This window comes from Paramormyrops kingsleyae, chromosome 16 (genome assembly GCF_048594095.1).
Source record: "Paramormyrops kingsleyae isolate MSU_618 chromosome 16, PKINGS_0.4, whole genome shotgun sequence".
Classification (NCBI taxonomy): Eukaryota; Metazoa; Chordata; class Actinopteri; order Osteoglossiformes; family Mormyridae; genus Paramormyrops; species Paramormyrops kingsleyae.
The window spans coordinates 25842460-25859497 of NC_132812.1; the positions used below are offsets into that span (position 1 = coordinate 25842460).

The window sequence follows — 17038 nt, forward strand, 5'->3', positions numbered from 1 at the left end:
CGCTCTTACAGCTTGGGCCAGAGGTGGCAATGTCAGTTTGGGGCAGGGAACAGGTTGTGGGAGATTCCTGGGATATTTACTTACACAAGGATTCCAGGGCTTTAAACACTTACGCAAAAATAGCAACCCTTTCCACACCCATTTCAAGCGAGGGTTTCGAAAAAGAATCACCTAGTGAAAACCCTACGGTCGTCATTACCGACGAAGCTTTATTAACCCATGTGTTGCTATGGCCAACAGTCCCCGGCTTTGCCATTTGTAAAGGCAAGTACTCAGATAACAAAATTCACATACGAACAAACCGTAAAAAATAACACACAAACAACTTAAGCTTTCTATTTATAAGGACACTAATCACATCTAAAACACATAATACAGAAATATGACCTCTGGTTACAGTACTGACTGTGTAATGTTTGAGGTGAAAATATCCGGTTAATAGCTGTTAATATCATGAATACACCATAACTCACCATTGGGCAATCGGATCCCCCCATCACTCGGCCCATCTGACCCCGTGCCCCCGTCTGGTAGGTGATTGGGGCTGTCCGTCACTGGTTCCTCCAATTCGCATCCTTCTTCCCCACTTTGGGTGGTCTCCTCCAGGTCTGCTGTTTTTTTGTCACTCTGTTCCTCTGTCCCTTCCTCCTGTTTGATTCTGTGTGCTGCATGGGGTCAAGCAGAGTGAAGAGGAAAAAATAATAAATGAATGCTAAATGCCGCAACGAGACAGTGGCAGACATCGGTCTTTATGTTTATGTCACATACTATGGAGCCAAGACGATACTTATTTCAGTATTGATTTTGCCCATTCTGTCACACTGAGGACAGCTGGGACAGCAGTTTGAATCTAAAGCCATTTATGGGGCTGACAGCTCATGTAGGACGAATATCAGCCAGTGCAGAGACTGGTTTTCAGACCCATGGTAACTAGTGATCCAGACGGCTACCTAGGAACACACTCTCAGCACCATAGCAACAATATTTCCAGGTGAAGATCATTCAAGGAAAAAAAAAAAAAAAAAAAAAAAAAAAAAAAACATACCAACACTACAAGGAATTTACAGCGAAACACAATCTGCTTGAAGTTAAGAAAAACAAGTCGATCTGGTTGTAGTCCCTGAGGGAACAGGAGTGAGGCCGGAGAGGTGCCCCCACCCACGACCATGTTCCCCCAAGGTTTCTACTTGACTGCCTGTGGGACAGCGAGAAGGAACGTGGAGCTTGGACGCCCACTGTGCCTTACGGTGCCATCGCCATGAGTAAGAGCTGTACAGCCCAACTACACTCTCAGTATGGTTCAGTGACTTACCGGCTGGATGCCGGTCCTGCACTACTAACATTCGTCTCAGTCCCTGAAGCACTACACCTGCACAACCTAAATAACTCAGTCCCTCTTTAACTTCTATCCTACAAAGGGATTTTCCAGGATTAAATGATGTGTCTCCTTGTGTAAACCTTTTAATCTCTGGCCAAATACTTGGGCTAATATATAATGAAGCTCTTTCACCCTGGACACCTATTACAATTCATACAAAGGGGTATAAAGAGTCCTTTAGAGGGAAGCACTAAGGTCGCCCCTTTTCCGATGCGTCTCTGGATTTGGGAACACTACTGCAGGGATTACATACATCTGGAAGAGGAGCAGTGGTGTGCCAGGCTCAGGAATGGGGGGGTTGCATTCTGCACAGAGCACGCACAGGCCTTGCCGCACTCACTAAAGTCCAACACTGCTTCACCGAACCCCACTAGCTGATCATGGGCTCCCCTTCCTACCTCGCTCAGCCACCCAGACAGATCTTCCCAGGGAGGGCACGTGGAAGTGGACATGGCAAGGCTGAAAGCAAGCCCTCCCCCAACAGGTGGAGTTTAATGGATGCACTTGGGGGGACAAAAAAGCTGCACCTTGCTTACCCCATGTGTTAATGTATGTGTTTGATGCACACAAAGCCTATTATTACTTGCCTATAGGGTACCAACAAAATTACTCATAGGTACAAAATGCCAGCATAGAACATGCCGATTAACTGCAATTTCCACTCAGACGACAAGGGGGGGGCGGGACACTGCCTCCTGCTGTCCTCCCCAAACTCCACCCCCATCCCCCACAGCTCCATCACTGTGCTGACATTTCTAGGTGAGCTCTTCAACTTCATTGAACCTAAACGGAAGTGACCATTTCCGCACCAGCCGGGGTGCAGTCTGTGCCTTAACCAGCGGAAGCCCCGCCATCAGGAAGCATCTCCCATCACCATCCTTAACCCTCCCCCCCCGCCAAAAGTTGTGCATCCACGTGAATCCAACAGCACACAAAAGGGAGCAAAATGAATCACTCGTGCTGATAAACATGCGCTTGTCATGCATCATAATGTAAAAAAGATGGAAGGAAACCAGCAGGGCTTTAAAATACAGTCCCAGACTTCTAAACCAATGGTGTCTACGGCATAAAAAAAGTGTCAGTTTCCGTTTAAGGCCTGCACTGGCACTTCACACTTGGGCTCATTCACACATCAGTCCTGCGCTTTCATGTTTCCTCATTAACACGATTTTTAATACGCCACAAATTTAAGTAGAAATGAGGCATGGCTTCACGCAGCTGCTCACACTTCGAAAGGAGATCCAGTGCAGGATTCAGCTGGCCTTGCTGTACATTTGTTGCAGTACAAAAGAAAGAAAAAAAAAAAAGACAGCCGACCACACTGACCTGACCTACACACCTCACGAGCAAAGCCTATAAAAATACAATTACATAATACTGCTAAAAGTACAGCAGCACTGCAATACTGCAATCCAGCTTCATGCCCCTGTGATGCTCATCCCACTGTAGACCCTATAACTGCAGAACCCACCCAACCTAGATAAGCCAAATCCAGTGAGTACTACGCAACACAACAGTGCAATTTACTGAATACCTTCCCTTCAGGACATAGCAATACAGTATCTGTGCCCAGTATCAATCAGAATCAATTATGCAAATGAGATTATGCTAGTGTCTATGCATGGAGAACCATCTAATCAGACTAATGTTGGGAAGAGAATTTCTTATAAGGCACGCAATCGATAAACCACAACTTACAAGAGTGTTCAGTGCATAACAAAAACAGCATACAGTGAATGAGAACCATTATTTCATAGTGACTGGCATCTCTGACCAATTAGATTAATTAACTAATCACCCATCGGCAACTATTAGGTGATGTGGAATCTGGTGTTGTGTCTGGAAGGCACCGCCTAAACACTGTGTCGTCAGAGAGGCTGGAATAAGAGAGAAAAAAAAAAAAACGAAACATGGCCTTACCAACGCTTACCGACACGATGTTGGACAATGGAGCGAGGCACCGGCGAGACGAGACGCACAGGGAGAAAGGCCCTGCGAAGGACCTCGAACGGTTGAGTACCAGTGTGCGCGCTTCCAGTCTCTCTGCCGACCCGCAGCACCTGCACGGCGCTCCACGAAAGCTGATGTGAGTCACAGCGCACCATTTAATGTGGTCAAAATAAACTAAAAATGCCTGGCCTTGTGGTTGATACGCACGTACTCTACATAACACACGCTGCAGAGTCCCTGGGAACGCGTTTCACAAATTGAACGTTTTGCAATGCGGTGAGTGTGTTAAAAAAAAATGGCGCAGGGTGGATACCGCGACGTCAACGACCGGCCCGCTCGCCACGGGGCCTCCCGGGGGCGGATCTTCGCTCTCGGACGGCACTCAGCGGCTCACGCGACGTTTCAACATACGGTGATAACGCCACAGCGTTACAGGAACGTGTGGAAACCTTATGAGTTAGGTGGATTTAATTCCTCCTGCCATAGTTTTTCGGTCAGTGGGCTGTTTTGCAATTTGGCCTTGGTGTGGTTCAGCAGAATGCTATCTTTGAGAAAATCTGTCCCCATTGTCAAGGAACTTGCCTCTATCCCTCAGCAGCAAAGACCAGATAAGGGTGGAGATGGTTCCCTTTTTCTTGCTGTGCCACTTCACCATGACAAGTGTAACACTAATCAGATGTTCAGATAGCCAAGCGAGTGGCTCGACTCCATAGCCTATACCAGCTCCTCACAGGGAAGGAGGACACATACTCAGACTGGAGACCAGGGTTTGCTTCCTCCAGCATTCAGATCCTTAGGTACAAAACAGTGGCTCCATATTCAAGGGTTTCAAGTCATTGAGTGTCACCTCCTTTGAGTACGTGTCCTTCTCGATCCACTTTACCCAGAAGCATTATGCAACTTACTACAGTATCACACGCATCCACTGCTAATTAAGCTATTTCAAAAGTATTGAACTAAGCAACTGTTGTGATTCTAACCAAATACACAAAACGTACCTCGCTATGCTAAAGATATAGCCATGCGGGAGAAAGATGCTAAGATTCATGGGTAAAAGATTTGCCGTGTGACACTAATCACCGTTTAGGTGTTCTTACAGGGCCACGTTTCCTCAGAAAACCCCATCTCTCCAGGGGAGAGATCAGACGTCGGGCAAACATGGCAAACGGGGCACTTACAGATGGGGGAGCCCGGGAGGTGTGTATGCTGTCCGTTTGGCGTGCCTGCCGTCAGCTCCGCCAGCATCCTCGACTTCTCCTTCCCAGGAGAGCAGTTTCCGTTGCCTAGGAGACAGCCACCAACAAGAGAGATGAAAGCAGTACTACTGTACACGCGAGGGTTCAGAGACCGTGGGAGTAAGCGAAATAGCTCATCATCATCTGGAGGTGATGAAATGGAAGCCATTACATTACCTCAGTTTCTATACAAAGAGAATTATCGAATGTTAGTGCTTTTCTTCTTAATTTGTACTCCCTGTTACAGCTATTTATTACAGTCAAATTAATTAGCTACTTTACGTAACACCAGCAGTGCCATTGTAAGTCTTGTGGTTGCAGCTGAGTACCATTTGCTATTTGCTCTATGTGTGCTGCCCTCTAAGTCTGAACTAGTAAATGAAACCACTACGTAGGAGAGGCAAACCAAGTGAGGGGGTCACATTGATGTTTTATTGCGACCTCCCCAGCCGGCTGGCCCGCTGGCCCACAGACAGTAAGAGACTCAACTCTCTTCTCCTACCTTTCAGCACCAATACGATTCGTTCTGGGATTCTAACACCTGTTCACATTACATCCTGACGTATTCAGCTTAAATTATGGCGGATAACGGGAAAAGACCCCTATCTCTGATCTACCTCAGGCCAGGGGGACCCTCAAGCAGACAAAGACCATACAAGGGCAGTGTCAACTCTGACTGCTGCAAACGTCTCAGCAATCGGCCATGTACAGCTGGAATGCTTTTGCCACTGTAAACAGGACGGCACTGTCTCGAGCTTTGGATCTCTAGATAAAATTAATCACCACAGACTCATGATTGCATTTGCGTTGCTTTCCCACTTTGCTGGAAGAAAATGTGCCCTTTGCTGTGGCAAGCAAGCTCGACCAGAAAATCTCGAAAATATCTCAAAAAAGGGGTTGCAGAGCAGCAGTAGTCTGAAAAAGGCTAAGTGCACGCATACACACACACACATACACACACACACCCATTTCTGCATGTGCCCGTTACCATTTGCAGAAACTGCACACTGACTGAGGAACTGTCAAACAACTTTTGTGGTGTCACAAACGAAAAAAAAAGAACAAGCTCTAAGGTGGTCTGAAGAATTTCTTCACAGCATTTGACACATTTAGCCTAGTCTGAAGACGCTGTGTGAGGCATTCCACAAACCATGATTTTCTACGTCTGCTAAGCATTAGGGGACTGCAGTGTTGCGGCTTAAGTGAGCTTCCTCTCCATCTGCCCTGGTCAGGGCAGCTACTTGTGGTCCATGGGGCACGTCTCCTGACGCATGTGCTCAACTGAGCATTCGAAATGCTCTGTGTGACTCAGTACATCTCAAAACATTTTGGTGGCAGCTGTGCAGGTATCTTCCCCAGCAGCCGCTATACCCAGGGTTCCCTTCGTACAAACATTGGGCCTAATTTCCTTCATGAAAAAAAAAATTATAATAATCTCATGGATTATTATGGCCTGAAAAACATCAATATTATGCCCAGAGTCTCTTCCTTGCTGATATTCTCCTGACATTTCGAAAATCTAATTAAAAGAAGAAAAAAAAAGTCTCCAAGAAACATGAAAATTTATTTAAATACAATTCAAAGTACTTCTCCTGGTAAGAACTGCAGTAAATTATGTGGTCAAGAGCTTCCCTCCATTATCGGAGTGACAATTAAATGAACACTGCATATTCACCCAATTCAGTTCATATACCTGACAATCCTACACTAAAGTAGTACAGCCAGACACTGATGACACGATTATGGTTAAACACCTGTAACTGTAGGGCTCCTCCTATTCTTACCTTCATATTATACCTCTTGTGTTACCATCACCAATGAATCAATAAAACCTGCCCCATCAATTTTTCCCATCGCTGCCAGTCAGAGTTGATTTGGGATGAGGAATGTTCCATTCTGGCTAAACGGGTGAGACTAGAGGTGTGTTGTGATTCCTCATGCGGCAAACACTCGGCGAAGAGGGTGCCACCGCAGCAGCCACTGCATACCTGTTCCTTCCAGTGCCTGTGCGGGACATACCGGTAGCCTGAGCGAAAGGGAAGGGGCGTGTGCCGGGAGACACAATGGCTTTCGCAATCGCCCAGGCCAGCTCCAGTTACACTGGTCTTGGGGGGGGGGCGGTTGTGTGTGTGTGTGGGGGGGGGGGGGGTTAATCTCCGGTGACAAGCTGTCACCTGGCAACGGGGAGCCCGAGCTAGCCCGGATTTTGGCCTCAGCCGAGGGGTGGATTTTCCATGACAGAGCGAGCGGTACAAAGGCCTCCCATCCCTACTGGTCCTGAAGGTCAAGAGCACTGGTCCATATTAAGTGGCAAGATGCAGTAATGTTTCCCTTAGACACGTTAGCTGCTGGTGGGTTAGGATCAGCAGGAGATCAGTGATGGGTACAGACCCAAAACTGAAGCAAAAGCCTAATGACACTGCCATTCTTACACTGTAAAAAATACCAATTTGTACCTTTGAGGGTACAATTACTTGTCACTGGGGCTGTACTCTCAAGCGTCTGCTATTTATAACCTTACTGTAGGTAAAGGTACTTTTTATGGTACGGAAATGGACTCTGAGGAACTATTTTGTACCACTGGGGGTACATTACTGTCGTTTGTACCTTCAGGAACACCATTATAACAGGGCTGTACCCTTTTTTATGATATTACAGGACAGGTTTTAAACCTGAAAATGACAACAAATAAAAAACATTTTACAATAGGAAACGGATTCATGCATTAGACATTTCTGTAAAAATCACCATGTGAGAGGTGGGTGAATTGGGGGAAAAGTGAGGAATGGAGGGGACTGCAACATATCAACAGGCAGCTGGATAACTGAATGTAGTTGCGTGCGTAAAACGAGGAGAGTCTTAAGCGTTGCCGGACACGCCAAGATGGAGGAGATGGATGCAGGTGGTGGCCCAGTAAGAGACAAGAGGCCCAGGCAAGTTAAGTGGGCTTGGATGACGAGGAGGATTTGGACATGGGCCCAGTCAAAAAAACAATGGCTCAATGGGAAACGGCTAAAGCTACGCTAATGACGTACAGGGAGTCATCTGCAGACGAATCCTATCGCGCCTCACTGCCTCTATACATTCAAGCAGGTCTAAAAAAAAAAAAAAAAGTCTGTGTTTACAAATACTTTTGAAAAATAAAAAAAAAAAAGAAAGAGGTAGATAGAAACCAAGGGCACTGTTTATTTGGGCTTTCTGACCTTTCAGGGGCTGAGTACGTGCCCACTCAACACTTGTTTTGAGGGGGAGATGATTTGACAGAACGACTCATTAATTTGAAACCTGTGAACTTAAATCCCCCCCCCACTAACTGTGGCGATTTTGCTGCAAAGGTGATTCAGAGGGATTGCGATGCTAAACAATGCGTCTCTCCTTCCTTAATTCTTTTCGGCTGTGTCATGTGTGCCGAGATCTATAAGGAACTTTGGTGAGAATAAAGGAGAGGAATTGGATAGGAGTTGGCCCCATTCAAAAGAGCAGTGGGTTCAGGCATCCTGGGAACGCGCAGGCGGAGCATGGATCAGGTTTTTCCTGTCAAGCTGTGTCCCCTGACCAATGCTACAGCGATAGTTCATCAATCCTGACTCACATATGCCAGTGTGTTCTTCGTAAAAAGGTGCCTCAGAACACAGGGTTATACTAGGTAGTTTTCCCATGCAGAAACAAGCCCAGTGGCCCCAGTTCATGTTCCCATCACCACTGTCCACAGCCTCAAGTCTTGATGTCGAAAACAGCAGGAAGAACAAGTACAAAAATCATCCCCGACTACGTCAATGCAAGGGCTTGGCCGTGGAGCAGGTAAAGCTTCCATCTGACAATGCTCACCGGGAATGGAATCTTCACATGATTTAACGCTGTTATGCAGCATCTGAACTGCAGGGTAGATGATGCTTATAAGAACGCATGAAATACATGGATGCCGGCGACATTCCAATCAGTACCAATAAACTAGAGAGTTCACCCCCTCACAGACAGATTGCTGCACACAAATACGATTCACCAATCAAGTTTAACATGCAAAAGTCAAATCCCTCTATTGTTGTTTACCGAGGGAAAACATTTCCACACTAACCGGTTGGGGAATACCTTCATTCTTTCAGCAGTCTATCAGAACACTACGCCCAAATGATATATGAGAGATGGGAAAGGTGCGGGGGCCGCTCAAAACAGACGTTTAAAGTACCAGAGGGAAACTGGTACCATAGCACGATTCAAATAAGAAACCTCCACGGAGCCAACATAACTCCACTTTTTCAGGATAAGGGCTCAACTTCTGTTTTTGTCAATACATTTATTTTTTCTTATCGAATTTAATAATGCGTAACGGCCTTTTTTAGAAATGGCATTTTCAGTTAAGCGAAAACTTTCCATTCTCCCCAGCTGCTCTAGGTGTCAATCTGTTGGTGCAGATTTGAAACCCCAAAGAGCTGAAAGCAGGCTGAAGGTGCCTTTAATTGAAGCGTGTTACAAGACACACAAGAGTGCCTCTCCCCCGGCGCCGATTAGCTTGGTGAGAGGCGTTATTAAGCGGGACGTGCAAAGACATCGAGTGGAGATGCACTGCTGTTCATCTGCGCCTCATGATGCTTCCACCAACTGTTCCATGACAAATCTTGTTTATTTACTCAAGCGCACTTCTACACATCTGCAGCATCGCCATGCAGCCCTGTCAGAGTCGTGGCAGTTAGATAAAAATCAATCATGTGACACGCCGAGACCTACCATCTTTATGTGGCATTAAAGAGCATCTCTGTCTCCAAGGACCATCTGGACTGAGATAAGGTGCAGACACCTATCCAGAAATGCATCTCTTACATTAGACAACTAAGATATCCTCATGACAGAATATGGTTATTCCCTCTTGCTCACTGCCACTGTGAATGAAGAAGCTTGACTGCGTCTTTCGATTCTGAAATACCACTACAGCCTAAAAGACATGGGCTTTTTGAGGTAGTTAAGAAAATTGCTTACAAGCCAGTTTACTCAAAGGTGTCTAATCGAAACACCAGACAAAACCCTGTTTATACTGATGATAGAGCAGTGAAAATCACGGCGCGAGTAGTAATCGGGCTAACGGTGTCCAAGGCTCGAGCAGAGAGAGCCTCCTTAGTCAACTCAAAAGACACCGAGTGACAGAAAGCACTCCGCCAAGGGAATAGGTTTCTCAGAACAGCCAGACGGCTTTCCCATGGGGTTACCAAGTGGGAGTCACAAAAAAAGTACCTTATATTGTCACCACCCTTATCAGATGAGCCACACTATCAATGGTAACTGGCTCCTTGAGTGAAGGGAAGTGTACCCTCATTCACACTGTACATGCTGAGGGACCCAAAGGTAGAACATAAGAGGGGCTATGAATGAGGAGAGGACATTCAGGAACTCTTTTAGGCATTCAGACACTAAGTGAGACACAGTTTTACCTACTGCCAACTTGAATGATTTAAGGCCTAAGCTCTACTTGGAAGCTCACTCCAATCTCCCACCAACCTTTGCGTGAATACATGACTATTTTATGATCTAAACTAATCCCCGGCTAGTGTCCATGCGTACCTGTGTAAAGTGGTCCGACCTTATCCATGCCCCACATGGGATGTGCTATGTGGTGTTAATATGGATGGAGAATGCAAACAAGAAACAGCACACTAACTGAAGAACATGATAAAGTGCACAATCTGCTAAAAAAAATTAAGACCTTTTGGGACTTTGTACTAGCAGAAAGGTGCATATTTTAAGTCAATATTAAATTAAACTGTAACGCCCAAAAACTAAATGCATTATGTGGCACGAGTGTTATTCAGGTAGATTTAGAAATTGTGAAAACAGAAAGCAGTACGGAAGAACTTTTGGACAATATTGCATAACCATGAACAGATTGGACAGTAACTATAATTTGCAGGGACAGTGTGATCACCACATAACCAAAATTAAAGCCCCTCGACAACAAGAACACAAAGCTTGCAATCATGAGAGTGTTCCCGCTCTCTCATTTAGTCTGGACTGTTAATTCAATCATTGATATTAAGTGCTCAGCTCACCTGGGCATATTTACTGTTAAATGGACAAATGTACAATGTAAAAATGTCTCTGATTAATGCATCTCGAATCTACAAGCACAAGAAAGAGACAAACACAAGGTACTAATTGACATTTATGCTTTCATTCCATAATTTATTTGTTCCATTACATCCTATTCTCTTTAATCAATTGACGGGACATAGTTTGATCTCTACTGCACAGGTAATGCAACATAATTTTAACGTAACCTAGTGAACTGGCTAATCAATCTATTCATCATTCTATTAATAAATATTTCTTCATCCGTCCTTGATCCCTCACCCAACAGGTTCCTTAAGACGTAAAGTATCAACTTAGATTGTCAAGGATATTCCACTGCAGGAGAGAACTACAGGAAAGTGTCCTAAGAGACATGCCTCAGACTCGTTCATCATTTCATTTCATTCAGCGAACAAGGATCAGCTCATAGGAAATACTTCTTAGTTCCGCTCCCTCGTCATTATAGCTAACATGCTAACTGGGCTGAAATACAGTCCCACATTCCACATTCCGCACCCTATTAAATAAATACACTCCCATTACGCACTTAACTGGAAAATAATAGTAAACAGAGACATTAAAATAGCGAACTTTACTTACTATCGAGGTACCCATCCGTTGACTCGGTCTCCATAGTAGGGGCCACGGGCTGTTGGAATCAAGGGGAGACACTGCATTAATAAAAGGGCTGATCAGGAAACAGGAAGCCCTACATGAACCACTGTTCCTCATGTCCATCACTGCGCCATGGCGACCAGAGTAGCCAGGGATGCTGGCTCAGACCTCGTCACTGTTGGCTAACTTGACGTGAGAGAGGAGTCTGCTTTGAAGAGGTTCACAGAAGTCAGTCATTTTTGGCAACTGGGTTCAGCTTTCAGTCAAGCCTCTTAGTGATTCTGATACCTCAAACTCGACTGGAGGACGAGGGAGCGAGTGCTCACATTTCATGGAAGAGCTCTCTGGTTTGCTGAGAAGTTAACTACAATAAGTAGCATGTTGCTGGCAGATGTCTGTCTACATTTACATCACGTTTTACTCCGTGGTGGAACCAATAATAGGGTATGGCACTAGATAGAAACAGTTATTAATAGACGATGTCAACTAGAATATTGGTAGTAGACAGAAAAAAATCTATAAAAAGAGAATGAAAGCAAATGTGAAACCCAGGAAATTGTACTGTATTATGAAGAAGGACCTCACTAAAGCTCCTGAAAGTGTTGTGAGATTGTGATACATCACAGAATATGAAAATATATGTACACATATCTTCCTTTCTGAGTGCCTTATAGCCTCCCTTGGGCACATGGCAGTCACCAAAAGACTGGAACGATTACTGAAAGCTTTCCACAAACACCAAGACAAAAACACACTTGAAAGGATATTCTAACTGAAACATACAGTGAGGGCAGCGTGTTTTCTTTTCGATTTCTCGCATGACAGGTAAGAAAAGGAGCCATTTGCGCATAAAAACCCTTTCAGGAACTCGAGAAGCGTAAAAAGATCAGGCAAACACAGTTAATTGATAATTCCATTACGTAACAACGTTATACTGCAGCTACCACAATGATCAAAAGTCGATTAATTATTAACAGTGGCCTAATACAATGATCCATAGCATGGAAAGGTAGGTCTTTAATGCAGCACTTTATCGATCCTCTGTGCTTGTAGCAAAGCTGGAATGTCCGGGGAAATGCTTCCCATTTTGAAACATTAATTACATATCATCCTTCACATAATATCTTGAAAGTTCCATGTGCTTACAATTCCCGTACTATCTTTATATAACCTGTAATTAATGCTATTCCTTGTGAATAAAACACAGGCCGCAAGAAAAACACTGACACAATCCACTACGCTGCTCTTCAAATAAGCATATCAGCACGGGTGAAAGAAAGCAGCGAGCAGCTTCTTCAATTCAGCTACGAGCCAACAGCTTTATGCATTTCTGGTAGCCGTACTAAAGGCTAGCTCTTATACAGGACAATCCGTCTTGGCATGAGCCGCCAACCGGGACACATAACAAAACAACATCACATTAATAAGCTATTCACGGTCACACTTTCCACATTCATGCAACATATCTGGTCATACAAACATCTATCAAGACTCACTGCTTATGTTACATTATTATAAAATTTGACTATTTTAGGTTTATGTAGAGGACTGAGCTACGCTTGTTCAGCATAAGGTTGGTGAGAAGGTAGGTTTATGACTCAATGAATCTATGTCAAAGAGAAGAAGTAATTAATTCTTAAGGGTAAATTAGGGTATATGGGTTATAAGGGCAATTCAATGATTACCTCAGCTATTCAACAATACTAATCCTCAGGGAACAACCTCTAAATGCAGAACACCAGCATGCTGTTGCCCCGAGTTTAACACAACACAGGACACTCCATAAACAGATGATGATTTTATTTGCCAAATATGTTGCCTGGTTCACAGTGTTTTTGTGTAGCACAATACCAGACAACAGGACAGCAGATTCCTTAGACAATCAGGTTCTAAAAATAGCAGTGATTCATATTCAAGTTACAATAATAAAAAAAACAATCATTTAAAAAGCCATCGGGTAATGACAGACTGCGGAGAATCTTGTGAAACAGCATCAAGGTGTTTGCCAGAAAATTCGCCAGAAAGTTGAAAAGAAAAAATAACTATTAAAAAAAAAAAAAATCCGACGTATTGAAATATTGAAAGCAAGGTGCACACGGGCCCCCTAAAATGCCTAATCTAATAATCTAAAAGAGAGAAAACACATATATTCATTTTTTACTAGACTGCGGATGTCAGGGACCCCTGAGAGATATTGCAATGCACATCATTACTATGAGCTCAATCACACAACACTATTGCATAGGCATTCCTACTACTACTACTACTATCTTAGAGTATCTGGACTGTTCTTAGCCATGATTATCAATGAAGTGCTAATAAATAAGATAAAAGTATTTTATATTCTTCTGGTAAAGGAAGAAGGAGTCTCTGCCTCTGGTGTAGACTGAACTGTGAAAATCACAATTCATTTACGAAGTAAAGAAAGGTTGAAGCTATTTACATGACAGCAATAAATATATAATATTAGCCTACACCTAAAGGGGAAAATACAGACAAAAAACATTCTTCATACACCCCTCCTGAGTCTGACTTATTCCAGTTTTACTGGTAAATCATCAAAGCTCTAATTACCCACAGTTGAAGGCCTCGTTTTGCACTCATTTCTGGTATTGGTCTTTCACGGTCATAAAAGCCTCACCGCTTGCATCATTTAACACATGCGGGGTGGTGCAAACCTCTCTACGACAAGGACTTTCTCCTTGCAGTTCTGGCTCTCGTTCACTTCCCTTCTTTATTAATTATCAACATGCTAATTCTCGCAGTCAAGCCTCTGCAAACATTCATCTAGGTGCAACTAGGTCTTAATGCAAATGGGACGTAGACTTAACATAGACCTAAATGAGTAGCTAAAAGGTTATCGTAAATATAGGCTATTAAAAAGTGACAGCTGATGCTACATTGGGTTGACGGAGCTAAATATGGACACATTTCAAAACAACAACAAAGATATTTTTGTGAATGGCATGGAAAGCGAAGTCCCTTGTCCTGTTGACCAGCTGACCACTGAAATTATCTAATTTGCAGTCCACTCTGGTACCCACACCTCATATCCCACTTAAGGGAGACACACGGAGAGCCAGTCCTTCGAGCTAATACCCAGATGTTTCAGCAAATTTGACAGCCACATTGTCACGTATGGCCATCAGATTACAGGGAGACCTGGGCGGTAAGCAATTAAGGCCCAGTCCAGAAAGGCAGGCAGAACAGAGTGCTTAGTACAGTTTAACAGGAAGCTTTTCTGTCGAAGCACCACAAAATATTAACAGTAAAAGTACAGTCTATGGTGTTATTTCACACATGACACGCTAATAATCATTCGTAGTGCTGGAGGAAAAAAAAAAAAGTTTCAAAACTTTTACAAAACTATGAAACTACTTATACTCAATGTCACGGCACAGGAACCTCAGGGACAGATATAATTTCGTAATATTTACATAATATTAAAATTTAATCATCAATACGACGATGCTTATAAATATTATCTTGGAGGGCTTTTAATTTGAGTCGATCATCTAGGTTTTCCACGAGGTAGCATATCCCAGCGTTACGGACACATTTCAGCTTAATGCTATAGACCTGTAAGAGGTTCGGCGGTCACCTTAAACCAAGAGAACTGCTGCCAGACTGAACACTACCCGAGATAGACGCGAGCTGCGGGTCATTAGCATTATTTTTATGCTGTATGACAGGCAGTCTCATGTCGCAGCACGTCTCCACACGGTGCTCAGAGTGACAGGAGAGACACGCAGCACAGGCGGCTGGGGGGGAATACCTGACCCTAAACCTAATAAGCCGATTCCCCTTGAAATGTTACTCACACACAGCCCGATGTTTCGGTCCAAACTTGGCTGAGATCGAGGATGCCACTTGTCATTTACCACACGCCTGTCTGATGACTGATGGCCACAGTGAGCCCTCATGACACTATGCATCAAATTAAATGACATGAAGAAAATGTAACATTTAAAAAGGGAGTCCAGGCCACTTTAATCCCAATATCACAGTAGTTGGTATAGGTAACAAGTTATGACCAGGGGTGTTTTGATGGGTAAAAGTGGTTAAGAGTCTAGGAATATGACCGATCCTCGCACAGGTCTGCCCCCCATTCAGGTGCCGCTCTGTTGCAATATTATAAGCGCAAACAGCGTAGAAGCGTATAAATAATTCATTCAAAGGCTTTACCTTGTGTCGTTTTTCCACCGCTTTTTGAGAGACTTCAAGGGACGGCCCCGTTCTTGTAAAACAATAATAAATAAAATAAATTACAGGCGAAAAATGATACTTTATATTGGACTTATTAGGTATTTCGGGTTAATTATCGCTATTTCCCCGGTTCGTCTCGTTTCCCCGATATGTTAAAGCAATAGCCTACGTCCTTTAAAATGTCCCCAATGTTTAAAAACGAGACAAACGGATACAGGAAAAAGTAATAATTAGGTGCAACATGAAACGAGCCTCTTCCCCGACTAAATTTGAAAGGAGCGGAGAGAGAGAGAGAGAGAGAGACAGAGAGAGAGAGACCTGAAGAGCGCTTGCTGCCTGACTTCCTCCAGAGTAAAACCAGCCCGTCAACTTTTCCACTTAACGCGACCCCCCGCACCTGCGGAGGGCTGCTTTCCCTTCGCCTTTTCACACACAAATGACGACACCGCCCGCTAACCAACTAACCAACCAACCGACCGACTAACTAACTGTGACCAATGGATCGAGAGAAGACGCCGGTGATCGCGCTCAGCTAAAGAAAAAAATATTAGAAGAAAGAGACGGAAAACTGGATGCACCGGTTTTCTTAAGGAATTGGCAGAGGGAGCAGCCCGGTGTTACTTTGTCCGAGCCTAAGGAGTTAAGAGTTGCGCGGTGATCCACATGAGACCAGGTACAACGTGAGCCTATAAGTAATCATTTTCATACAAATCTTCCTCTGGGATTAATAGCGCATACTTCTTTATTCTTGACTCATTGACTCATCTTAACTTCATTATTGACCCAGTCTGATGTTTTAATTCGGGATGCCGGGTGTGTGTGTGCGTGTACAATTTAAAAACGTTACTGCAGCTACACCTGGCAGTATTTATACTGAGTAATGGATCTCTTATAGTAACCGGTCAGAAATCTGAAGGGCTCAGGAGAAGCCGGCACATTGCAGGGATCCCCACATGTCACAACTTCTCTGCTATCGTCCATGCAGTTGAGCAACAAGTGATCCGATCGCCTGTTACGAGCTGTCATTCGGCAAATGCAGAGGCGCAGCCCTCTCTGCAGAGGTAAAACCACAGCGTATGGTGTTATTTGGCAGTTCGACGTCGCTTCGGTGCCGAGCGGCCGTCGCAATTATTACAGTATATTATTCTCCCGTGCATTATTTAGATACTTCGATTATACGGCGTTACCTTAACAGGACGTGATATGAAGATATCCCGAAGTGTCACGGTGGCCAGGCATTGCACAAACGGTTTTCCTCCAGATTTCTTGCATAGCCTGGCATAGCCTACATTGCAGGGTAGCGCGACCGCAGCGGTGGCAGTTAATCCCTAGCTTACTTCCTCCATCTTCGGAGGCAGGCGAGCGGACCGAGCGGCTTTTCTGGGAAGTTGGTCTAACGCAGAGAAACAGATCATCCGCGACGCACTGCACCGTGGCGGACTCGGTGATCGATTACAGGACTTAACGTAATGCGCATCAAAGCTGATCCTTCAGTAGCCTTTTTAGAAAATGAGATGTATGTAGACATACACACATCTATCTGTAATGGGTATACATTTACTATTTTTACATAAAAAATGTATATTAATTTGTGAGA

General features: G+C 44.2%; 1 protein-coding gene across 3 annotated transcripts in view; it reads right to left on the reverse strand.

Annotated features, from left to right (window-relative positions):
• LOC111852231 (zinc finger protein Helios-like) overlaps nucleotides 1-16807 on the reverse strand; it is a 30864-nt gene extending 14057 nt beyond the window's left edge. The window contains exons 1-5 of one of the 3 annotated variants that reach the window (XM_023827883.2): nucleotides 15760-16206; nucleotides 15421-15472; nucleotides 11221-11269; nucleotides 4507-4611; nucleotides 474-665 (exon numbers count right to left, since the gene is read on the reverse strand). In XM_023827883.2, coding sequence (XP_023683651.1) covers nucleotides 474-665; nucleotides 4507-4611; nucleotides 11221-11254 — 331 coding nt within the window. In that variant the 5' untranslated portion in view covers nucleotides 11255-11269; nucleotides 15421-15472; nucleotides 15760-16206. Of the gene's footprint in view, nucleotides 1-473; nucleotides 666-4506; nucleotides 4612-11220; nucleotides 11270-15420; nucleotides 15740-15759; nucleotides 16207-16628 lie in introns of those variants that run through there. The other 2 variants (XM_023827885.2, XM_023827884.2) reach the window with 2 other exon arrangements.
• Between the last annotated feature and the right edge of the window lie 231 nt (nucleotides 16808-17038).